Source organism: Dioscorea cayenensis, chromosome 2, assembly GCF_009730915.1.
Source record: "Dioscorea cayenensis subsp. rotundata cultivar TDr96_F1 chromosome 2, TDr96_F1_v2_PseudoChromosome.rev07_lg8_w22 25.fasta, whole genome shotgun sequence".
In the NCBI taxonomy this organism is placed as follows: Eukaryota; Viridiplantae; Streptophyta; class Magnoliopsida; order Dioscoreales; family Dioscoreaceae; genus Dioscorea; species Dioscorea cayenensis.
This window is the reverse complement of record NC_052472.1, coordinates 16,742,878-16,768,129: the sequence shown is the minus strand read 5'-3', so window position 1 is coordinate 16,768,129 and position 25,252 is coordinate 16,742,878. Positions and strand designations below refer to the sequence as shown.

The window sequence follows — 25,252 nt, the reverse complement described above, 5'->3', positions numbered from 1 at the left end:
TGCATGCAAGCAAATATGAACTTTGTCCGAATATATATACACAATGAATTTTCTTCAGTATATAAACTCGTAAAAAACTAAATTAGAGAAAAACAAAACAAAAATAAATGTAATCAGACGAACAAAAAATCCCAACAAAAATCACTAAAATCTCTGCATCATTACAAAGGTATCAGATTTCTCCAGACATCAATGAATGTATGTATCCAATGACCATGTTACTCAACTGCAGTGTAAGGTGGATGCAGCACTATATTTGTCTGTAAAAAAGAACATATGCCTCGTCATGCAAAACTTTGCTTGTGCTAATAGCATTGATGGATGCATCATCATACCGGAGCCACTGCCCGTCAGAATACTTCGTGTCAGCTGTGTAATGTCCTCTTGACGGTTCTCTGCCGTGGTGTGTGATCGTTGCAACAAGCTCATATCTTCGTCCCTGCATGTAACCATGACTCTGATGTCTCAACTGTGTTTATGAACTGATGCAAAGATTTCCGGGGAAAATGAAAATGTAATATAATGAATGTCCATTGGAAAAAGGGTCACCTCTGATAATGGGTGTACAAGCAACTCGTGACCGAGTACAAGCTCGAGTGGGAATTGGACAGGTTTATGCAGTTTAGTCATTCCGTTGCTTCCATAGCTGAACCGCATTAGATGCAGTATCATAATTCGAGGGAGCTCTTGAATCTTCACTGACTTGCTAGCAGCTACTTCACCATCCTGCACATGAACATCAGTATTTATAGGATGATAAAAAGGAATGACAAATAAGTCCTGGATATCAAGCATCAAGTTTGCATTGAAGGAAACAATTGTTACCTTCCCGGTGGATATTCTGTATCCTTCCAGTGTCTCCAAAGCAGAAAACAAATGTAAGGCATCTTCAATTGTGTGAACAGTTCCCGGATGAATGTCAAGATGGAGCAGGAGGAATGGCTGAACAGTAGCTGAAGCTCTGTTGCCTACATGTATGAGACTTGGAAATCAAAGAGATGAATATGTAAATTTCTTAAGTAATCACTAATATCTTAAGACTAACCAAAAAAATGTTAGTTTTACAAGGCCATAAAACAAACAATGTCTAAATTCAGCTAAGTTAAAATTAGTTTTTGTTAGTTAACTAAAAGTGAGATATCATATCCACATATTCCATGGAAGAAAAACAATCTGTCATAGCAATTCTGGTAATATTTTGGGTAGTACTATACAACCAATTCAGGTAAATTATGACAATAACAACACAGTTGCCGTTTTCCTTCAGTCCAAAGAGAGTCATAGCAATGGAAACCAAAACAAAGAGTAACTCCTCTACATCTAAGAAAGTTGAAAAGGGGAGAAACATAACAAAGACGCTGCTTGTCAGCCAATATTGACAAAACAAATTTACTAGCATACCTCTTGCCTTCACAACACTTCTTAGTTGCCCCCCAAAAATTGCACTCAACTCAGATGGCAGAAATTTCTGAGTTCTGGTGACAGCAGATCGGTTTTTTCGTCCAACAGTTTCCCAACCATCTTCTTCATCAGAAGATACAAGAGAGCAGTTAACTCCATTTTGATGTGATGAAGGGCCTTTAAGTTTCAACAATTCATCATGCATTTGGTCCATGACATAACTCAAGAATTCTTGGGCATCTTCTTGTCTAGGAAATAAATATTTTGAGAAGATAGCTTTAGATAAGACACAGAAGATGACAAATTACAGATTCCAGAGGAAATAATATCACTTGATGCTAACAATTTAAACATAAGAAATTTTCATATGCTTTTTCGGAGCAGCATTTGAATAAAACATTGTAATGGGTAAAGATGCCGACGAAGTTTGTTATTTACACCTGACAGTTAAATTTTCTAGGAGATGAAACACTATTTGTGAACCATTCTTACATTAGCTTAAATTTTTCTAACATCCAACTTATTCAAATAATAACCACAATTCACAAGAATAATGGTTGAAAAAGGCAAAAATGAAAAGTGATGTGCATAAAAATGCAAAAATAAAAACAATACAAAAAATTACAATTTCATGATCCATCATTATCCCCATGTGCATGAACGTAATTAAGAACACCAACGTCTTCTAATCTTAACTTTCCTTTTAAATGGCCTATTATATATTTTTCTTACATGATCAACTACAAATAATAAGTTTTCATAATTAGCATGGACAAGTTGGCCTTTAAAGATGAAGGTGTTCAGCATTAACATATCCTAACAATAAAACAAAAAATAAATATGAAGAATAAGGCAAGGCCAAAATAGAGGCACAAACCTAGGTCTTCCCCCAGATAGATTTGAAGGCACGTCTGGAGTAAATTTCTTCAAAACAAGCTCAAACATGCTTGCATGGAAAGGTTTCCCACTTTCAAGAACTGCTGCCTTACTTTTTTCAGCATTCCAATCTTTTGGCATGTCAAAATTTGAGATGAAGTCGACAAACGCATGAAGTGTTGGATAGGCAACCTTCAAATAGAACCAGATATAGAAATAATGAGTTAAGCGGCAACCAACTGAGCAAAAACATAACCCTGTGGACTACTAGAAGATCGGAACCTTGGGAAGATTGCGAGTTCTAAGATCATGCAGAAGATGAACAAATTGTGAGCATGAAAGGAGTGCTTGCAATGTTGCATTAACAAAGCAGAGATTCCCGGAATTTATCAAGCCTCGTGGCATTAAAATTTCAGATGGCTTTTCTGGTTTGCTCAATAGTTTCACATTATTTATGCCTTCAGGTGAACTGACAGAAATATTACCATTGCATGATCTTTCATCACCATTTTGCACATTTCTTGTTAACAAGCCGCCATCACCACTTTGGCCCTCAGCAACACTGAATGAGCTCAAATTAGTAGTATTATTCTCAGATCCAGATATACTCGATGAACTAATATCAAAAGTATTCTTCTCATTTTTAATAATATCATTATGGAATAAGGAACCATTAGGACTTTCATTTATTTTAGATTGTGGAATTTTGTGTAAGGCTTTAGATATCGCCCCAGTACCATTCTTGGAGGCACTACTCTTTGCAACCAGCTCACATGCTTGGGTAATGTCAGCTTTATCATCCGCCTTAGCACTAGGGCCTTTCACTGTGTTTTCAAACGCGAAGTTCAAAGAACCAAATCGCAAACATATCTTTTCTGTCTGGTCGACATTGGTCTTAGCAGATTGGTTCTGAAAGAACCTTGACTCCTCTTCGGTAAAAGAACCAAATATAAAAACCTGCTTGAGCATGCACAGAAAAACTAATGTAAGTAAATCAGGAACGTACCAGTTGAGAAATAAATATCAATGTAAAAAAAAAACAAAGATAGAAGCCTGCTTTAGCATACACGGAAAAACTAACATAAGTAAATCAGGATAGTACTAGTTGAGGAATAAATGTCAAGGACAAGATAACTACTTATAGAAAGAAACATGCAATCAATGTAAAGGAACTACTGAGAGTTGCCGAGTTAATGAGGAATTAGAAGAAATGAAGTTTTCAAGACTTGAAAGACCATTTTATCATAAAAACATGGTCAGTCAAAGAGTATAAAAATTAAACATGAGAAGACCAAGATGGAATGGAAATAATTAATACGGAGTGGTTCAATTTCAATTAGGCACTAGCAGGAAAATGTTCTCAGCGATCAACCAAACCAGAAACTTCACTTGGAAGGAAAAGATTCTGTTAATTCTTACACAGACAATAACCTTAGAGGTCGGGCCGAGTCCCAACAAAAGACTCAACTTAAAACCATTATGTCATACAACTGATATACAACCCAAAATTATCCATGATCAGGTAAGTACATAGTCATAAGGATGCCATGTAATGGCCTTCATGCTAATATGAGAACCAATTCATAATACATAACAGCATGAGTACAATCTCAAATGAGTACCATAAAGTATAAACACAATCTAAACGAACATCTTATAACAAGGAACACATTTATTTAAAATTAACTTCAACCCTCAAATTACAAGCGACAGGAGCAAAAGCAAGCAAAAAATCTGGACAATACTAAGCAAAAACTCAATTATTTTGTCACTGACCATCAATCTAAATTTACCTCATGCACATATTCAGAACTAGCAGTAGATACAAACACAACAAGAAAATAATTAGCCTTAATTAAATCAGAAAAAAAATAATAAAAATAGAGAAGACTCTGTGATACTCAAGAAATCGTTCCAGAGTCACATGAAAAAAGAATTTCTATCCCACATTAAAGCAGAATGGAAGCCTCACACACCAGTTCTACATAAATGTCAACAAATTCACACATTGCTTGCAAATTCCAAATTTCTTTCTTAAAACTAAATGTATACAAAGACAATAAATTTTTTTTCGTAAAAAAAAAAGGGATCTATTCAATGCAACAACATCAGCATTAAAAAGAACCAACTTTTTTAAGCTTTACAAACCTAAAACTCACAAAACCCTCAAAACCCTCACCAAAAACTTCACATTATAATAGAGACAAAAATGCAATTAAACACAACTAGGGTTTAAAAACACTTGCCTCCTGATCACTCATCTTGTTCACAGAACCAAACAAAAACGAGTGAATCCAAAGCCAGAGAGAGGGTACAGTTGAGTATTAGAGTGGAAGCAGAGCCGTGTAGAATCTAGGGCTAGGAACCAGCGAGACGAAGAGGAGAAGGTTTGGAACGGAAGCCATAAGAAGAAGAGATGAGAGTGGCGAGAAGGGGCGGAGGAGGTGCCAAAGAGGAAGACGAGAAGAGAAGAAAAGGCAATGGAGGGTTCTTATACGGGTACGCTCCACCGTCTGATCCTTCCTCGGAATCTGTGCTTAAACGATGGATGGAATCACAGGCCAGTGTGAACGAGGCACTTTTTTTAGTAAATCATATAATTAAAGAAAATTTCGCCTTAGAATTATTTCCATGTATATATATATATATATATTTTGCAAACCAGTTTTGATACGGTACTAAACTATGGTCTTTTTTTATTTTTTTGGTTGAGACTTCAACTTTAATTTCTGTTTTATTGGGTGGTTACATGAGAAATTCTTGTTTTTTTCAAAAATTTCCTATCATGACATACATGACACACTGTCCACATAGTTGAGAATTCTATCTCAGTTATTGATAGAGAATTTTTCAAATATTTGAACATCAAAAATAGACCAAATTCCCTCGGGTGACCACCCATTGAAAATAAAATCAAAGTTGAATAACTATTTTGATTCAAATTAAAGTTTGGATTTCAAAATGAAGAAAAAAGCTATAGTTTAGAGGCATATTAAAAAAATTTACCCTCTTTGGTTCAATAGCATTTGGTGCCCAGTATTGCGAAAGATGTTTTATGCACGACTTTCATTGTTTATATTTGAAAATGTACTGGATGTAAATGGGTAGGAGTCACATTTGTTGAATGAGAGTGGATGGTCCAATAATTAATTCCCTGATGTGCATAAGCTCATGATGCATAATTTGTTCACTTTATCAAAACATTAAAAGAAAAAAAAAGCTATTTTCATAGTGTTAGGTAAATTTTTGGTATATATATGATGTGAAAAATAAATTCATTATATATATATATATTGCTTGAATTTTATTTATAAATTTTTTAAAATAATTAATACGAAAAAGAGGCGGTTGAGATCCTTGATTATGTTAGGAAGGACCACAAAATGCTTCCCTTTCTGCATATATAAACAATACCTAGGAAAAATTGAAACAAATTCACCCATTTATCTATTTTTTGAAAATTTAATTAGAATTTTTTTTTTAAGTTACTATATTGCCTTCTCCGTTATCCATGTTCCACCTTCTCACTTTGATGGCATTTGCATGAACTCACCCATGCTCAGAGCACTAGAGAGCTGGCATGGAGGGTTGTTAGGAATTGAGCTAACTACAAGCTAAGCTCAAGTTCCAAAGCTCACCCTAATTCTAGCAAGCCAGTACAGATTAGGGCTTACGTGATCTTGATGGGGTATGCTTGCCTAATTTCGACCAATGAGCCATGTTTGAGCTCACCCTGTCCTCACGGGGGCTTTCCGAGCCATGAGAAGCATGGTCAAAGTGGAGTTGACCTTTTCTTTGTGAATTTTTAAGGAATGTATTGATTTGTTTTGGACCCTACAGAATGTTTAGACTATATTTTTGCATAGGATCTCTAAATTTTATATATATATATACAATTTATTTTTATTGTTTGAGCATACTTCTTGTTGCATACTTGCATTCATTATGCAATTCAAAATAAATGAATATTTATTTTTTTAATGATAAAATTGGTGGTGTGGCACATTTAATTTGTGGAGCATGCCTCGTCAGCATTTATAAAGCATAGCAGAGATATTGTATTTACTTTTTTTAAAAAAATATTAATGAGATTAAAATAAATTGTTACATGACGGCCCTAGGCATAGGCCGTGGTTGCGGCCTATGCCTAGGGGCCAAAATTTTTTTAGAGCCTTATAATTATTTTTTAAGAATTATATTTAAATTTTTTATTTATTATTTTATTTTTATAATTATAATTTTAAAAATAGGAAAGTATTAAATCATCCATGAGAAGTTTGCACTTTCTTTAAATCCCTGCAAGTTTTTTTATTTCTTTTTAGTCCCTTCTTTATTGGGCATTTACTTTTCTTATTCCCCAAACGGTATTAGATGTGATGTTAAATGGTAGTGGAAGTTACCAGACTGCCCTTTATGAGTGGAGAAAGTTCCCAACCGAGGAGCTTTGTTCTGTCTTATCTTGAATCACTCTGGGCTCCAGCTATATCTTCCAGGCTCAGTCACTATTGGAAAGCAGGCAACAGGATATACATGGTCTCTTGATCACAGTCTGACCTGCTCTTGCCTATCTGCTTCTAGCCTGCTCCCGGCCAGAATTCATCTAGAGTCTTCTGGTCAAGATTAGAGAAAAGTGGCTTAGTCATGTCAAAATTCTATTATTATTATTATTATTATTATTATTATTATTATTATTATTACTTTAATTTACTAAATTTTTCATGAAGGGTAGAAGCATCACTGATAACATTATGGCAATGAATTAACTTTTGAGTAACCTTCAAATGCGTGATTCTTTAAATCACATTCTCAAAGTTGTTTTTTCAAAAGCTTTTGATATGGTAGACTGGGAGTTCATGAGGGAGATCATCAAGGCTATAGGCTTTGGAAGTCACTAGATCAATTGGATTGATTCCATACTTATCACTTCCAATGCTAATATTCTAATTGATGGATCACTCTCATGTTTTGTCAACTATAAACAAGGACTTACACAAGGTGACCATCTTTCTCCTATGTTGTTTGTATTGATCATTGATGTGCCATGTTCAGTCACACCCTCACTTTTGACATCTTCCTTGGGATCCATCTTGGGCCTTGGGGAAAAAATATGCCACTTATATAATGCAGATGATCTCTTGCTTATGTGTGCAAGAGGGATGGAGGACATGTGTATTTTCAAATTGATTTTATACATGTTTGAAGGAATTTGTGGCCTTGCAATTAATTTCCATAAAAACTGCCTATATTCTTCCAAATGGGATAATACGCTAGACCCTGGTGCAGCTCTAACCTTTAACAATTTCCATAGGTACTCTCTCACTCTCCTATCATGGTGCAGCTCTAACCTTGGTGGAAGCTATCAAGGAACCTAGCATGGTGCTGGTCCATAGTGATTTCTTATAACTACCTCCATACGAGACCTAAAGGGCAACATTCTCTTGTTTTCCTTCAGAGGAAATCTTTCTTCTGGCGAGGAATACATAACTATCTTAATGCCTTCAACCAAGGGTTAGCTTCAAATATTAAAGATGATAACTCCACATTTTCTTGGCATAACTGATGGTTAGAGGGCAATACACCCAAGGATTTATGCCTAGGGCTCTCCCTCTTTTGGCCAAATTCAGACATTTTAGTATATGAGTTCCAACTTATGCCAGTAAATCTCATAGTGGTGCATGCTAACCTAAGGGAGTAACTAGCCGAGGACAGGGACCATAAGGTATGGTGCTAGACGAGTAGTGGTATTTTCTTTGTTAAATCTTTCTATTAATTCCTTAATGATGGTGGTATTAGATGTCTTTTTCATAACTAATGGTTAGAGGGTAATACACCCAAGCATAGATTAGAAATATCTCATTTCTTATTTGGGTGTAAAGCAGTGTCAAACAAAATACCCATCAAACATTAGCTCTCCCTAAAAAGGAGACTTGGTATGACTGTTAAGGTAACAACTTCGGGTATGGCCACTCCCTATAGTGTGATGGGCGGTATGTACAAGGCTCGGGAATGAATTCATCACCATATGGATAATAGGCGATTACTAGTGATTCTAACTTCATACAGGCGATTTGTAGCCTCCAATCCGAACTAAGGATGGATTTTGGGAGTTAGCTCATCATCGCGATATCGTGGCCCTTTTCCCCGCCCATTGTAGCATGTGTGTTACCCAAGGCATAAGGGGCATGATGACTTGCCATCATTCTCACCTTTCTCCGCCTTATCACTTGTAGTTTGTTCATGATCCAAACTAAATGGTGGCAACTAAACATGAGGGTTGCGCTCTTTGTGGGACTTAACCCAACATCTTATGGCACGAGTTGACGATAGCTATGCACCTCCTATGTCCACGTTCTCGAGGGCACTTTTCTCTTTCAAGAGGATTAGCAGCATGTCAATCCCTAGTAAGGTTCTTTTCTTTACATCAAATTAAACTACATGCTCTACGACTTGTGCAGGCCCCCGCCAATTCCTTTAAGTTTCATTCTTGTGAAAGTACTCCCCAAGCGGGATTAATAATACATTAGTTACAGCACTACACCATCGATAGGCATAGCGCCTAGTATCCATCATTTATGGCTAGAACAATTGGGGTATCTAATCCCATTTGCTCCCTAGCTTTCAGCTATTAGTGTCAGTATCTGCCCAGGATAGGGCTTTTGTGGTTGGTGTTCTTTTCTATCTCTACGCATTTTATTGCTTCACAGAAAATTCCCTCTACCCTAACTATACTCCAGCTTTATAGTTTCCACCACCTATCCAGGATTGAGCTCTAGCTTGAAAAGCCACCTACATATGCTTTATGCCCAATCATTCCAGATAACATTTGCATCCGCTGCCTTACCGGGACTACTGGCATAGAGTTAGCGGATGCTTATTTCTCAGATACCACCATTTTTGTCTTCTCCGAGAAAAGAAGTTCACGACCCATGGGCTTTCTACCTCTACACAATATTGCTCTATTAGGCCATTGAGAAAAATTCCCCATTGCTACCTCTCGTAGGAGTCTAGGTCATATCTCAGTCTGAGTGTGGTTCATCATCCTCTTGGACTAGCTACTGATCATCGCCTTAGTAAGCTATTGCCTCACCAACTAGCTAATCAGTCGCGAACCTTTCCTCAGGAAAATTCTTGATAAGTGTCTAAATACACCATGATTTACTTATAAGCTCTTTACACTTTCATGCACATTTGATTAATGTCAATGTCCTTTTACGCACCTTATGTATTTATTTCATCTCAGGAAATCGAGAGCCCATGTATGCTAGGATGAGCCATATTTGAGTCATTTCGGAGAAAATTGATGAAGAAACGGAGTCTGCACGAGATTAGAAAGCAAAACCAAACAAACTTTGCCAAGTTACAATCCAAAGCAGGCCCTGTGCCATCGTACAGAGCCTACACAGCCTAGCCGTGGGTTGTGGCTTGGTGCGAGACTCGAACACCAGCCTACACAAGGCAGCCAGAAGGCTATGTGGGCTCATGTGCGGCCGCACACTAGCCTCCACAGGCTCGGGATAAGCCATTATAAAGACAAATGAGGCATGATCACTATCCACCTTTCTTTTACCCGCATACTTACCCAAGTTTATATACCCATCCGTAGGGTTTTAAGGAGAGCTTGATCACTATCCACCTCTAAGCAACTCTAGATGATTTTCTCATCCAAGGAGGCAATTTTGGAGAGTATTTGAAGGAGAAAATAAGGGAAGGATCGAGGAGAGCATCAAGGAACTCGACGGCGTGAATCCGACGAGTTCTCATCACCACCTTCTAGCCGACATTTCAAGGAAGTTCATTGATCATTCTTGTTATGCTTAATATGTATTTTGAGCTCTTTCATTTTGCCATTTCGAACTAGACACCTAAGGCCATCGGGCTCCCGGTGAACTTGGGAGAAGACTTTGTACGGATGACACTTTTATTTTGTAATTGAATTCTTGACTTATGTTGTTGGTTTCATTATATCATTTTCTTGTTCGTTCTATAATGGATGGATTCCGTAGAAGTGATTTTGAATAATACTTGTGTGGCAAGATGTTAGCTTGTATTAGGTCACATGATGATTGAAGGGGGATTCATTGAACCAATACACCAGAGGTTCTGGGTATTGGTAGCTCCCCACGAGCATTAGGGTAATTCTAGCCAAAATCAAGTATTAGAATTATTCTATGCAAGAATCCTTGTTCCTAAAGACATTATAGGGGTATCTTCTGGATGGAGGAACCCTATTGGATTAGGGCTACACCACGGAGGTTCCGGAGTAGTCGATATCCGAGACTAGCGGACCAAAACCAAGCCAGTTTTGTACTTAAGTGTCAATTGTCATATGTTCTTAGTCTTCTCCAGGGGGAATCCTCACCAGAGGCCTTTCATCATTATTGGCTTCTTTGCTCCTTGCTTTTGCTCAGGATTGTGTTATTAATTCTTGTAACTTATTTACATGCTTTATTTATTTTGGTTTTTATTTTCTCAAACAAAATCTCTATTTCAACCGATTAGATTGTGATCTCCCAAAAGAAAGTAATAGTAGATCTTGGGGCCCTTGGGAATATGACCCTCTTGTACTTGCACAAGAGGTTATTACTTAACGACCCTTGCACTTGCGGTCGGGGAGTCTCGTGCTCGCTTTTTAGCATGTCCCACTCTTACCATCAATTTTTGGCGCCGTTGTCGAGGAACACTGAGAATACTAGGAAAACTTTTAGCTCAATGATCTAGTCTTTTTATTTTGTTTGTGAATATTTTTTCTTTCTTGTTGTTATTTTCCTTTTTGTACAAACTAACAGATACTTCTTCACAAATTTTGCTAGGTACTTTATTGCAATTCATTGTTGATGGAGTATTATCAAGAAGAATTTGCTCCTCATTACTTAAATAAATGGGAAGCTTATCATCTAAATTCTGAGAAAATTTCAAAATTAAGTACTATGGAACAAAAAAAAGGAGAGCTCAATAGCAATGAGCTTTTTGCATGGTTCATGAAGGAAGGTAATGACACTGACTTTATGAGGATTGAGGCACAAGATGAACAACCTAGCCAAGCTAGTGAGAGTGGAAATTCATCAAAATCTGAAGAGGTTATCTATGAAATCTAGGGGGAATTTGAATAGGAAAGCTCTACCAATGAAATGGAAAATTTTGAAAAAATTCACCGCAACAACATGAATAGATTAAAGCTTTCCATTGATGAACCACAAACCTTCCGATTCTACCCCAAAGGAGGTTAAATCCGAATATGAAAAAGGTAGTAAAAGTCAAGGTCGTCAAATTACTAGATGATGGTATAATATACCTAATCTATGATAGTGCATGGGTCAGCCCAACTCAGGTGGTTCCAAAAAAAGGGGGATGCCAGTAGTGACTAATGAAAATAACGAGCTCATCCCCACTAGGATAGTCACGGGCTGGCGAGTGTGCATTGATTACAGGAAACTCAATGATGCTACTCATAAAGATTATTTTCCTCTGCCATTCATCGATCAAATGCTTGAAAGATTGGCCAATCATGATTACTATTGTTTCCTAGATGGTTTCTCTAGATACTTTTAGATCCCCATTTCCCTTGAAGACCAAGAGAAGATGACTTTCACATGTCCTTATGGCACATTCACATACCACTACATGAATTTTGGATTATGCAATGCCCCTGCCACATTTGAAAGATGTATGCTTTCTATCTTCGAAGATATGGTCAAAAACACCATGTAAGTCTTCATGGATGATTTCTTAGTATGCAGAAATTCTTTTAATTTGTGTCTGAGAAATCTTGAGCAAGTTTTGAGATAGTGTGAAGAAACCAACTTAGTTTTGAATTGGGAAAAATGTCACTTCATGGTCAAGGAAGGAATAGTTTTGGGATATAAAATTTCCTAAAGATGGGATTGAGGTAGACAAGGAAAAAATAGCTACTGTCGAGAAGCTCCCCCCTCCCATGTCTGTGAGAGTCATACGAAGTTTAATTTCCTGGGTTAGGCAGGATTTTATAGGTGATTCATACAGGATTTCTCAAAGTAGTGAAGCTGTTGAGCAAGCTCCTTGAGAAAGATGTTCCATACAATTTCACTTCGGAATGCTTGTCAGCCTTTACTACTTTGAAAAATAAGCTCATTCAAGTGCCTATAATGGTTGCTCCAGATTGGGATCTACCATTCTAATTAATGTGTGACGCAAGTGACTATGCAGTAGGAGCAATGTTGGGGCAGAGGAAAGACAACCATTTTCATCCGATTTATTTTGCAAGCAAAACCCTCACAAGAGCTCAAGAAAATTACAGTATCAATGAAAAAGAACTCCTCGCAGTGGTATTTACTTTTGATAAGTTTAGACCATACTTGGTGTTGTCTAAAGTTATTGTCTACACAAGTTATTCTATCATTCGGTGCCTCCTGAGCAAGACTGATGCTAAACCACATTTAATCTGTTGGGTTTTATTGCTTCAAGAGTTTGATTTGGAAATCAAGGGCAAACAAGGAGCTGAAAATTTGGCTGCAGATCCTTTATCTTAGTTAGAGAACAATGAACCACTTTCCTCGTAAGAGATGGAAATTAATGATTCTTTACCAAAGGAACAACCTTACCGAGTTCATGTAGTGTAGGAAGAAGAACAACCCAGGTTCACTGACATTGCAACATACTTAGCGCAGGCATTCTCCCAAAGTGGTTCAGCTACCAATGAAAGAAGAAATTCTTCTCTGATCTCAAACATCATATTTGGGAGGAACCTTACTTGTTTCATGTTTGCACTGATCAGGAAGTATGATGATGTGTATCACATTTAAAAGGGTTGGATATCATAAAACATTGTCATGAAGGGTTGATTGGGGGTCACTACAGCACCAATCGAATAGCTAGAAAAATCTTTGCTACTGGATTTTTCTAGGGCACTATTTTTTAGGACACACAGAAGCACATACGAACATGTGATCGTTGTCAAAGAATAGAAAACATATCATGCCTAGATGAAATGCCTCAAAATACTATTCAATTTTGCGAAGTCTTCGACGTTTGGGGGATTAATTTCATGAGACCATCCCCGAACTCCTAGGGGCACAAATTTATTTTGGTTGCAGTGGACTAGTCATGTCATTGGGTGGAAGCTCAATCTTTACCATCAACTGATGCTTGAGCTATTGTGCAATTTTTGAAAAAACTATTCTTAAGATCCGGAGCACCACATACCATTATTAGTGACAGAGGAGCACACTTTTGCAACTCACAATTTGCGAAGATTCTAGAAATGTATGGTGTTTCTTATCACACATCAACCGCTTACCATCCATAGACTAGTGGGCAAGCTGAAGTTTCGAACATAGAACTTAAGAGAATCCTTGAGAAAACTATTGCTCATCATCGCAAGGTTTGGGCTGACTAATTAGAAGATGCACTTTAGGCTTATTAAATAGCATACAAAACACCTACTAGAAGTAGCCCATATCACTTAGTCTATGGCAAGGCGTGCCATATTCCAGTGGAGCTCAAAACACAAGGATATTAGGCAACCAAATTTTTAAACTTTGATTTCAACTTAGTTGGGGAAAAGAGAAAAATGCAATTGAATGAACTTGATGAATGGAAAACGGTGGCCTATGAAAATTTGAGAATATATACGAACAAGGTGAAATGGTATCATGATCAAAATGTGAAGCAGAATAAGAAGTTTGAGGAAGAAGATCAAATTTTGTTATACAATGATTGTCTTCATCTATTTCTAGGGAAACTTAAATCACAATCGTCGGGGCCATACACAATCACTCATGTCTTACTTCAAGGGGTTAATTGAAATCCATCATTCGGAGAAAGGTCAGTTTAAAGTCAATGGCCATCGCCTCAAACCAAATTTTGGTAAGATTTCAATACCTCCAGATGATTCAGGTAAAATCACTTCCTTTGAACTACCCTGGATTTCTAAATAATTGAATGTCAGGCTCAGGATGCTAAACAAGTGCTCTTAGGAGGTAGTCTAAATGCTTACATTTTTGTATTTTCATTCTTGTTATTTTGAGTCTATTTATTTGCTATTAGTTATTTTTTGTGTGAGCTTTGTTTTTTACTTTTTAAATTGTGGATTCCCTTTTTTGTCAAATTTTCTTTATGCTTGGTGTCTTGATTTCTTGTTTTATTCGGCAAAATTTTGTTGTGTTTTGATGAATGTTTGATTGTATCCATGTTTTTCATCGAAAATCCTTGCTTGGAGTTGAAGTTCTGTATTTCTGGGAGTTTTTGAGCACACTTGGATGGTGTGCGGGTTGTACGCAGCCCGCACACCCATGCCTAGCTGGTGTGTGGGCCGCACAACAGCCTGTACACATCAACCAGAGAGTTGTGTGGCCACTGTGTGGCCCACACAATAGCCACACAATCATGTGTGGGCTGTACGCAACCCGCACACAGAAGGGGAAAGACACCTTTTAAACACCTTTTTAAAACCCTTATTCTTCCAAAACCTCATCTCTTCATTGAAAACTTCATTCTAAGCTCTCAAACTCCATGATTGAGCCTTTATTTTCAAATATTTTCCAAGGTGTTTTCTCATTTTTGAAACTTGAAAATGTCGATCTTCCACCATTATTTGAGTTTTTTCCGATTTCCTCCATCTTTCTCCACCACTCTTGGATAAGTTTAACTTCCTTATCTCTTTTGATCTTGTTGGTATGAATACTTTTAGTTCTAAGAATTTTGATGGAAGAATAGTAGAAAAGTGTTGTTACCTTGAATTGCATGATAATCTCTTTGTGCTAATAATGTTGTTTAATCCAAGGCTCTGTTTGACTGGGACTGGGAGTCCACATGTTGTCTTTTCATTTCTTGTTTTTGCTTTTGTAGTTGAGCTGGAAATATCTTATAGCTACCAAACTCGTATCCTTTTATTTTGTAGTGTGCTTTTTGTTAGTTTTCATTTTTTTTGGGAGTGATGGATGCCTTGATATGACGCCTATTCTTCCTTGCAGGTTGAATTGGATGTCATGCTTACCTCTTCTCTCCACCCTCTTTTAGGATTGTGCGATGCCACCCCGGGCTCATGAACAACGTGAACCATATCTTGAGACTCGAGGAAGTACACGAAACCTCCTTTCATTATCTTTTTTGTATATTCTTGCATACTGATGATTTAGGTACATTGGAGACAATGTACTGCTTTATGTAGGGGGTGAACTTTTGTAACTTTTGTGAACTTTTGTGAACTTTGAATATTTTTGAAATTTTGGCATAACAGTGAACTAAGAATGACATTAATGATTGTAGTAGGTGTATGATAGTGTAGAACCATGACAAATGCTAAGCTACTCATAACTTGCAATCTTAAGATTTTGGTGTCACTCTCGGCATTCTATCACATACCCGCTATGTGGAACCTTGGACACCTAGGTTAGGAAAGGCGATAACCTTCATGACCCTCTTAGTTGCTAACCCATTTTTAGTGGTTTCGAGCCTTGACATGTTAGATGCCTCCTCTAATGGACTTTCAAGGGCTTTATTCTTTAGTTTCCAACTCAGTCCAAAAAGGGAATGTTGTTTAAAAAGAGAGTGATATGTACAAATTTTTTAGCATAAATGAGAGGAATAGTGCTCTTTCCGCTCTACTAGTGAAGTAACTTAGGGTTATTGCTCCTAACAAGAGTGTGCCTCCATCCAAAAGCTATAAAGCATGATCTTGTCTATATGAACTTGGAAAGTTCCAAGTAAAGTGGATTTGCATTTCAGGTTAGTTCAAAAAAAGGTGAGAATTGTTTGAACAAAAAGAAGAAAAGAACCTTGGAAGTCTACTAGAGAGTTTCCTACCATTTCATTCAAGGCCGAACTTCACTAAGTAGTGTGACTTGCTTCGAGATATGGCACTCAAGGTTTTGCTTACCTGACTTGGACTACAAGGTTTCAAATTAGGAGGTTGCACACACGCATCTTAAGTAGTTGTCGGTTGGTGTCTTGACTTTTGTCGTTTCTATTGTATGCTTGCATCTAAGCCTGAGGTTGTGTATTTAGCCACTTATCAATCTCTCTTGTTCCTCACATTTGTTTTCTTAGGGACAAACAAATGCTTAAGTGGGGGATATTTGATATGTGTCTAAATACATCATGTTTTACTTATAAACTCTTTGCATTTTCATGCATGTTTGATTAATATCGATATCCTTTTACGCACTTTATGTATTTATTTCATCTTAGGACATCGAGAGGTCATGTATGCGAGGATGAGTTGTATTTGAGTCATTTCGGAGAAAATTGATAAAGAAACAGAGTTTGCACGAGCTCCGGACGCAAACCAGACAAACCTCACCAAGTTGCAAGCCAAAGCAGGCCCTGTGCAGGCCATACAGAGCCCGTACAACCTAGCCAATGGGCTGTGGCCTGGTGTGTGGCCCGCACATCAACCCACACAAGGCAGCCAGAAGGCTGTGTGGGCTCATGTGTGGCTGTACACCAGCCTGTACAGGCTCGGGATGAGCCATTTTAGGCCCTGTTTGGCTGCAAAATAAAAAATATGGCACAATTTTATTATGTAAGAAGTGCAAGTGATTATTACAAAAATTATAGCATATTTTATTTTTACAGAATGAGAGTTTGTTTAACAAAATAAAAAAAAAATTTCGGAGACCGGCCGGTTGGCGACCAGAACGCTGGTAGATCGATACCAAGTCGTTAGAGGCTGGCCGGACCACCGGCATGTCACCAGAGGCCAACCAACCGATCTCGAACCACCAGTGGACCAGTGACCGGTCACCGGAGCCCAGTTGGTAGGCCACTAGACCGCCGGTGGAACGGTGGCCAATCACCGGAAGCTGATCGGACCACCGGTGGGTCATCGGTGGATCGGTGGTTGGTCATCCGAAACCGGTCGGACCATTGGTGGACCGCCGACATGTCATAGAAGGCCGGCTGACCGATGGCCAGTCACTGTGTTAGTGTAAGCGCTAGCCGTAATACATTGTATGAACTCTTATTATTTGGATAATTATTATGAGGCATCGTTTATCTATTATTATTTCTGTGCATAGTTAATAAAATAAAATATCCTTGAATATTGGTTCTACTCAAGTTATCAAATGCGTGATTTGGATAGCAAAACCTTGAAACATAAACTAGAACAATACTCTAAATGTCCCTAGTCGATTACTTTTATGGGAATGAAAATAAATTAAGACTAGTATGTCTTTCGTGAGATGACATTGTTTTACGGGTCATAGGATATGGGATATCAATCAAAGGACATAGATGCTTGTTAGGGAACAATATACTTAGATCGATCCGCTCTTGAGAACACTACATGGTTGTAAAGTTATAAGTGTTTTTCTCAAGCAATTCTTGTACTCGAATCCTTCGACCTGAAATCACTATAGATCTCGGATGAATCCTTACATGCTTTAACTTACGCCTAACGTCATTCGTAACTAAGTGGCAAGTACGGGTATGTTTGGGCATGTCGCGGTTTATGCTGAGAGACATGAGTGAAGTGAAGGGATTGTCCCTCTCTATAGAGAGAGTGAATATCACCGGCCACTTGATTAGTGAGATTGAGTAGTGCGTGCTCATGCCCAAGGGAAATGATAAGAGTTATCATTTACTTGACCTAGTCAGTTCACTAAGAGATCAAGAAATTAATTAGCATTAAAATAAGGGTGACTCGCTTCATGCTTTATGCTAATTAAGATATGCAGTGGCAAAGGATTGTATGAGGTTACGATAGGTTCCATTAATTCTCGAAATTGACCTTCATTTAATATTGGGTAATCTTATTATCTTGCTAGAGAATAATTATGATTTATGAGGGTTAAAATGGTTTAAGCTCATTGCCAATGTTAATGGACCTACAAGATCGTACACTAAGAATATCGGGATCAAGGTTTAGTATTTGTTACTTATTGGACCACCTATTTAGGGTTTTGGTAAAAAGCCTAAATTCGGTAGAGCGAATAGCTTATTCGGGTTGGGTTTTATTAAGTGTTGATCCAATCTAATCGATTTGGTTAATTAAAATGGTTTAATTAATCAAGTAAAGAAGAGATTCCTAATTTGATTAGGAGTGAAGGGATTTTTCATAAATTAGGGATTTTGGGTTTCCAATATAAATAGATGGTCTAACCCTAATATGAAATAGAGAGAAAATTAGAGTGATTGAGAGATTGTTTCTTAAGAAACCCTAGTTGCCATCCACTCTTCTCCCTTGGCCGCCGCCGTCAAATCCCGTTGTTGGAACCCACCGCCGTCGCGCCTACAACCCCTTTTCTCTTAAATCTTGGGTGCTTGCTATTCGAACCAAGAAACAAGTGTCATTGCTTGAGGTACTAGCATACCTGCTTGATTCCCAAAGGCGTTTGTGTGTACGTGATAGTAGAGGAGAGTCACGATTTGCAGTCCCTTTTGATTTTAGGGAAACAAGGTTACATTTAGAATCGTCATCAAAAGAAATGTATAACTTTTAATTATCTATTTATTTAGAATTTAACCCTAGTTCTGGCATGCACTTAGGTTTTATCATGTTAACTTGCCGTTAAAAATTTTGTTATCCGCTGCGTTTTGGCATGTATTTTTCGCATGATAATTCCTTTTTAGAGTGATAAGATCCCAACATATCGGAGGCTGGCTGGAACATTGGCCGATCGCCAGAGGCCAGCCAAACCACCGATGGACCAGTGGTTGAATAAAAAAAGAGAGAGAGCCTTTCTACAATGAAAAAATATTCCACTCTTAGTAAAATATTTTTTTATGCCATAATACCTATATAATGCCATAATTTTATACTCTACAATTAGTATCCAAACAGCCAATATGGTATAATTCTCAAAAAATGTTAAATTATGGCATATTTTACGGATTATGCCATAATTTTGGCCTATCTAAACAGGCCCTTAAAAACAGTGAGGCTTGTGCGGCCTCTGTTTTGCCTGTATACTTGCCCGAGTTTATATACACATCGTAGGGTTTTGAGGAGAGCTTGATCACTATCCAGCTCCAAGTAACTCTAGATGATGTTCTCATCAAAGGAGGCAATTTTGGAGAGCATTTGAAGGAGAGAAGGAGAGGATCAAGGAAAGCATCAACGAACTTGACGCGTGCGGATCTGACGAGTTCTCATCACCATCTTCTAGCTGATATTTTGAAGGAGTTCATTGATCATTCTTGTTATGCTTTATATGTATTTTGAGCTCTTTCATTTTGCCATGTCGAACTAGACTCCCAAGGCCACCGGGCTCCCAGTAAACTTGGGAGAAGACTTTGTATGGATGACACTTTTATTTTGTAATTGAATTCTTGGCTTGTGTTGTTAGTTTCATTCAATCTTTTTCTTGTTCGTTCTACAATAGATGGAATCTGTAGAATTGATTTTGAATAATACTTGTTTGCGGTATGCTAGCTTATATTAAGTCACATGATGACTGAAGGGGGATTCATTGTACTAATACAGCGGAGGTTCTCAGTATTGGTAGCTCCCTGCAAGTATTAGGGTAATTCTAGCCGAAAGGGAGTATTAGAATTATTCTATGCAAGACTCCTTGTTCCCAAAGACATCATAGGGGTATCTTCAGGAGAAAGCAAAAAAATAAAAAATAAATAAATTCAAAATTTTAATCCCCATAGGCTACAAAGGAAAAAAAAAATTCAAAAATTTGGGCCATTTGGCCTCTAATGACCGTTGCAGGCCGTACCCAGACGGGCACAACACTGTAGCACCAGCCTGGGTTGGGCACGGCCCAAATCATGCCGAGCAGTGTCGAGCCTGGGCCGGCATGGCCCGATTGACACCACTAGTGATGAGTGTCATGTGAATGTTTGATTAAAATAAAATTAAATTGAAAAAAAGTAAAAGAAGAAACTTATGAAGTGACATTATGTAATTAATTTAAAAAATGAAGGGTATTAAGGTCTTTTAAAAAAAAATAAAATTTTTAAGAAGTTTTCTCTCCCAAGGCACTCCAAAACAGGGGGCCAGAAAAAAGTGGGGTTTTGGAGGGCTAGAGTTAACTTTGAGGGCTAGAGTTAACTTTTCCTTTCTCCTCGTGAAATTAAAAACATCTATCCAAACGAGAGAATGGCCAACTTTGACCCTCCAAAACCCTCGTTTTACTTTTCTTTCTCTCGCCGGCCACTCATTTCAAACAGCATTACTTCCAATCAAAGTATGATGGTATACATATATATATATATATATATATAACCTATCTACTTTTCTTCTTATGTGGATTTGAAATAGAATAATAGAATTTTAATAGAATTAGGCTTATAAAAACCTAAATAAACACTTGCGATCTAAAATTTTATGTTAAATAAGATTTATATGTTAAAAAAATGTATAATACCCTAGATAGTCCCTGTATTATACCCAAGTGCCCCTTTAGTCCCTCTAATATTTTTTGTCCGTGTAGGATCCATGTATTTTTCATTTCGTGTCAAACAAGTCCCTCCCCCTAACGGTCGTTTGATTTTTCGTTTGTGAGGCTGATGTGGCATTTTTCATGATTAAAAAATTAAGGTATAATATCTAGTTTAGTCCCTTTATTATTTTGAAATGACCATTTAGTCCTTTTATTATTTTTGCCCTTAGTAAATTCTTTTTTATTAATTTTTAGGTATAATACCCAGTTTAGTCTATCTATTATTGCAAAATGGCCTTTTAGTCCCATATTCGAGGGACTTTCTAAGGGCGAAAAATAATAAAGGGCCTAAATGGCCATTTTTCAATAATAGATTAACTAAACTGGGTATTATAATATTTTTTACTCATGAAAAATGCTACGTCAGCATCGCAAACGGAAAAATCAGACTGTTGTTAGGGGGAGGAACTCGTTTGACATGAAATGAAAAATACTGGAATCCTATACTGACAAAAAATATTAGAGAGATTAAAGGGGCACTTTGGGTATAATACATGGACTATCCAAGGTGTTATACCTTAAAAAAATCACATTGCGTTCTAAAAATTTATTTTAAATAAACTTTATATGTTAAAAAAATCACATTAATTAATGACTATTTTTTTTTTGGGTATCAAGACAACTCTCTTGCACGGGGAATTATTGTCAAGTAAAACATCTTTTTTTATAAATTTTTTTCTTAAAAAGTAAATAAATTATTATTCATATTATTTACCATATATACATGGGAGAGGAATTTGATCTTTCAACATTTAATATGGGACTCTAATGCTTTACCATTGGACTATGATATGTTTTTGACAAATATTTAAATGAAAGATTTTTTAAATTAAAATATGGAAACTCCTCTAAACTTTATATAAATATATTCCAAAAAGAAATATTAACTTTTTATTTTCAGAAAATACCCCTCATTATTTCCTATAAATTAGCAATTTCCGGTTTTGTCTGTGTGCTGTTTGCAGATGGCGGAGTGGAGAAGAGTAGGTTTGCCCCGAAGGAGTTCCGGCGGGTACACCAGACCGCCCAAGAACTCCAGGCCACCGCCTCAGCTCGGTAAATCCCTTTCAAAATCATTCCTTTTTTGTTTCCTTGATCGAAAGAATTGATTTTTGGAGCAATTTGATGGTTTTTTGGTATTCACCGTAATCACCGAAAAACTTTTTGATTGATTGAAGTTTTGTGCATGTTCTTTTTTATTTGGTTGTTATTTGATTCTAAGTTTAGGGTTTTGATTGATATGAGTTTTGGGATTCACTGTTGCTGGATCACTTAGAAACCTTGCTTTGTTGAAATTGCCTACTTTTTCTTCGCTGATTTGGTTTCTTTTGATTCAAAATTTGGGATTTTGATCCTGCTTTTTGCTTGATGGATTTGATGGTGGGTTTATTTGAGGAGTGATTTGCTTAAGTGTTGTATGCGTTAGAAAGATTCAGGAGGAGCATTATTAGGACTTAGTTTGTGGATCAAAAACATTGTTTTAATTGTATTGTATTTCAGAGATCTTTGCAATATCATCATGAATTGGTGAGTTATTTGGTATGTTTTTGGTTTTGTATAATGTAAATCTAGATTTTATTGTGCGTTTATTATGTGAACATTGTTTGTGCTGTTTGTATTGTCATGGGTTCAGAATGTAACTTTTTCATTGTGTTGTATGATCTACTGGAAAGCATGCAGTTATGAGTTGTTATGCTTAACTATGAAAGCTTTTAGAATCTTCAAATTGGGGACGTTTGTGAATTCTATGTTTAAATGCCTCTGATCATCAAAGTTGTTTGATCTTTATGGTATTTTATTTGCTGGTCTCTGTTTTACGGTTTCTAGATGTGATAATTATTATCAATCTCTGTTTCTAAATTTTGTTCCAGAGCCTTGGTTTTGGTGTTTGATTTTTAATGGTGAAATAGTTCTCTTTTCATATCAGAGATGTTGTTTATTGGTATATAATAACATATAATGAGTAAAGAGATAAACAACTAGGTAACTGTTAACTAGTCTGGGATTGAAGCTTGTGCCATACTAGGTTAACATTTGTCGCTTTGTGTTGTCACGATACAGTTGATCATGACAGAATTATATAGTTGGTTTCTTAGTAAAGTTTTTGGTACTAGATTATCTTTTGTCACTTTGTGTTGACAGATAGTATTTTATATTAGTTTAAAGCATCTTGTTGTTTCTCAACAAGAAAACTATGTAGTGTGGTGCCTTAATTCCTTAAAATTTTGGGATTTGTTCAGTGATGGTCTCCGAGAATGTATTTCTTACCATTTGGAAGTCATTTGAGGTTGTTCATGCATTGAGGGGAACTAAATTGGAAAGGAATGAGAAATAGAAAGAAAGCAGTTTGAGTGAGCAGATGATACGATATATTGAGAAAATTTCCTTTTTCTTTTCCTTTCATCACTTTGCATAATTTGTTTATTTCTTTTTTTGTTCTACATGTTTCACTCCCAACATTCCGTCAAATACTTCTTAATATTGACTCTTTTTAATTTTGTGTCCAGGCTTTTGGAATGTCGATGTTCCTTCTTGGGAGAAACAATTCTTCATTAATGAGTGTCCAGTTACATGGGAACAACTGAGTTATGTCAAGCAATCTATGTCACTTTACAAAAATGTTCAAAATTGGGATGATTCAGCGGCATCAGAGGCTTTTCAGAATGCAAAATTCCGTTATTGGGCAACTATTAACAATTGCCAATCCAACATCCCATTGCCAGATCCAGACATATACATTGACAAGGTCAACTACGACGTGGTTATTGATCCAGAAATAGTGGCTGATTTGTATATTGAGCCAGAACAACTGACACCAGCAGAAAGCTCTTTCGACTATATGAATGTACCAATTGTACCCACTGGATGGGATGATACAGGAGTTCCACTTCCCACAAACGGGCTGACCGCTGAACATCTATCTCGAATTGGTATTATCAGTACCGGATGGGATGAAGCCAAAAATGATTCTGGTCAGGATGCGAAGCCTTTCAATGCCTGGAATGCTACTAGTCAGGAAGTGACCTACGATTACAGCAGTAAACGGAACACAGGTGATTGTTGGGGAGATGCGAATGTGAACAATAGGAGATGGGAGAATGAGTGGAAGTTCGAGCCTCATGGAAATAGTAACAATGACATGGGAAAGTTTGGTAGGAATAGAGATGGCGGTGGCTGGTTTGGTTCGAGAAAGACAGCCTCGAGGTTCAAGACTGATAACAACCTGACAAACAGGGGCTGGAGAAATTTCAGAGGGAAGCAAAGCAGAATTGAATCAATTGATGACAGTGAGCTGACAGTTTATGCTGGAAGGCCGACAAATTTGCTGAGGAAATCTACTCCTTGTGGACCAGTGAATTGATTCTTGTGCCGTGTGTCGAAAGGAGAAATCTATATCTAGTGACAAAAAACATCCTGTGATTCCATTAGGCCCGGGAAAGAATCTTTGCCGAGTGTTGCATCCAATTTTTGTTTATATATGTATATATAGATATATGCTCGTTTTGACTATGTATTTATAAGAGGAATGTTCGATTCTTCTAAAACATATAATCTACGTATAATTCGAGTTTATGATTTATATGCAATCTTGTTATGAAATTTCTTATCTTTTACATTGTTCTTGATGAACTATTTTGGTTTCAGCTTTTATATTTGTATTCACATATGACGACTTGCAAATGATCAAAACTCTGTTTAGCATCTAATTGAATGGATTAATAAGAGTTATTGAATATGAGAGTGGAAATAATTCTGAAATGAAAATTTCATTAATTATATAAACTTACTAGAAACAGAGATAGTTCTTCCTGAATGGTGATTCCATTTATCATCACAGTGCTGACCCCGAGGCAATATCAGACGGTAATGCATCCCCTACCCTTCGCCTCTCTTACTCGCAGGCCCTTCATTCTACATGGCCTTTCTTTTACTCTAATTTTATCTTGGTTCTGTTTGTCTCTGACTACAAGATGAGTGATCAAAAGGCAAGCTTTTTAACCCTGTTTATTTTTAATTACATTGTTTTCTCTAATTCAATATGAAGTTTCTATTGAATTTGAGTTGATGGTGAGGGATTTGGAGGAATTCATGTGATTTAGGTATTTAAAGTATGTAAAAAATGGTTTTATGCTGATTTTGGTGCACAGAATAGAGGTTTCTGCTGCTAATTGGTGTATATGTTATATATTTTTGTTTGGATTAATCAATTTAGGATTACAAAGAATTTGTTAATTAGTTGAAAATTTATTGAGAACTTGTGGTTTGAATCTTCAGTTCTGCTGCGATGTGAGATAAAAATTCCTGTTCATGCGAGTCTAGAGCAATTTCTTGAGTACCAAAGAGTCTTTTATATGTTTATGATTATTTTTGCCTGATTTTATGTAGCTCTGTTGTAGAATGAAGGGGAGAGAGTATGGTTTTATCAGTAGTTATTAATGTTATCACATAGTTCAAATAAAGAAATTAACCTCTCAATGTCAAATGTTGATTTTGATTAACCAAAAAACATACAGAAGGCTAATAAAACATACGAATTAATCCTGTGCACTAATTTTATAATTTGATTTGGGAGACAAGAAAGTTATCGATTAGGATCCGTGTAAATA

General features: G+C 36.8%; 2 protein-coding genes across 3 annotated transcripts; one reads left to right on the top strand and one right to left on the bottom strand.

Annotated features, from left to right (window-relative positions):
* On the bottom strand, positions 1-4,720 carry LOC120280451 (ubiquitin carboxyl-terminal hydrolase 24-like). Of its 2 annotated transcripts, XM_039287309.1 has the most exons (8): positions 4,524-4,720; positions 2,560-3,234; positions 2,279-2,469; positions 1,402-1,649; positions 826-968; positions 550-726; positions 336-439; positions 1-260 (listed from the first exon to the last, which is right to left on the bottom strand). In XM_039287309.1, the coding sequence occupies exons 1-8, from the start codon at positions 4,536-4,538 to the stop codon at positions 251-253; spliced, it is 1,563 nt and encodes a 520-aa protein (XP_039143243.1). In that variant the 5' UTR covers positions 4,539-4,720; the 3' UTR covers positions 1-250. The 2 variants fall into 2 exon arrangements, with proteins under 2 accessions (XP_039143243.1, XP_039143233.1); XM_039287299.1 differs by having other exon boundaries at positions 1-439.
* Positions 4,694-24,225, top strand: LOC120273236. Its single transcript, XM_039279869.1, has 3 exons — positions 4,694-4,837; positions 21,611-21,701; positions 23,153-24,225. Exons 1-3 carry the CDS (start codon positions 4,694-4,696, stop codon positions 24,004-24,006), a joined length of 1,089 nt encoding a protein of 362 aa, XP_039135803.1. The 3' UTR covers positions 24,007-24,225.
* The last annotated feature ends 1,027 nt before the right edge of the window (positions 24,226-25,252 follow it).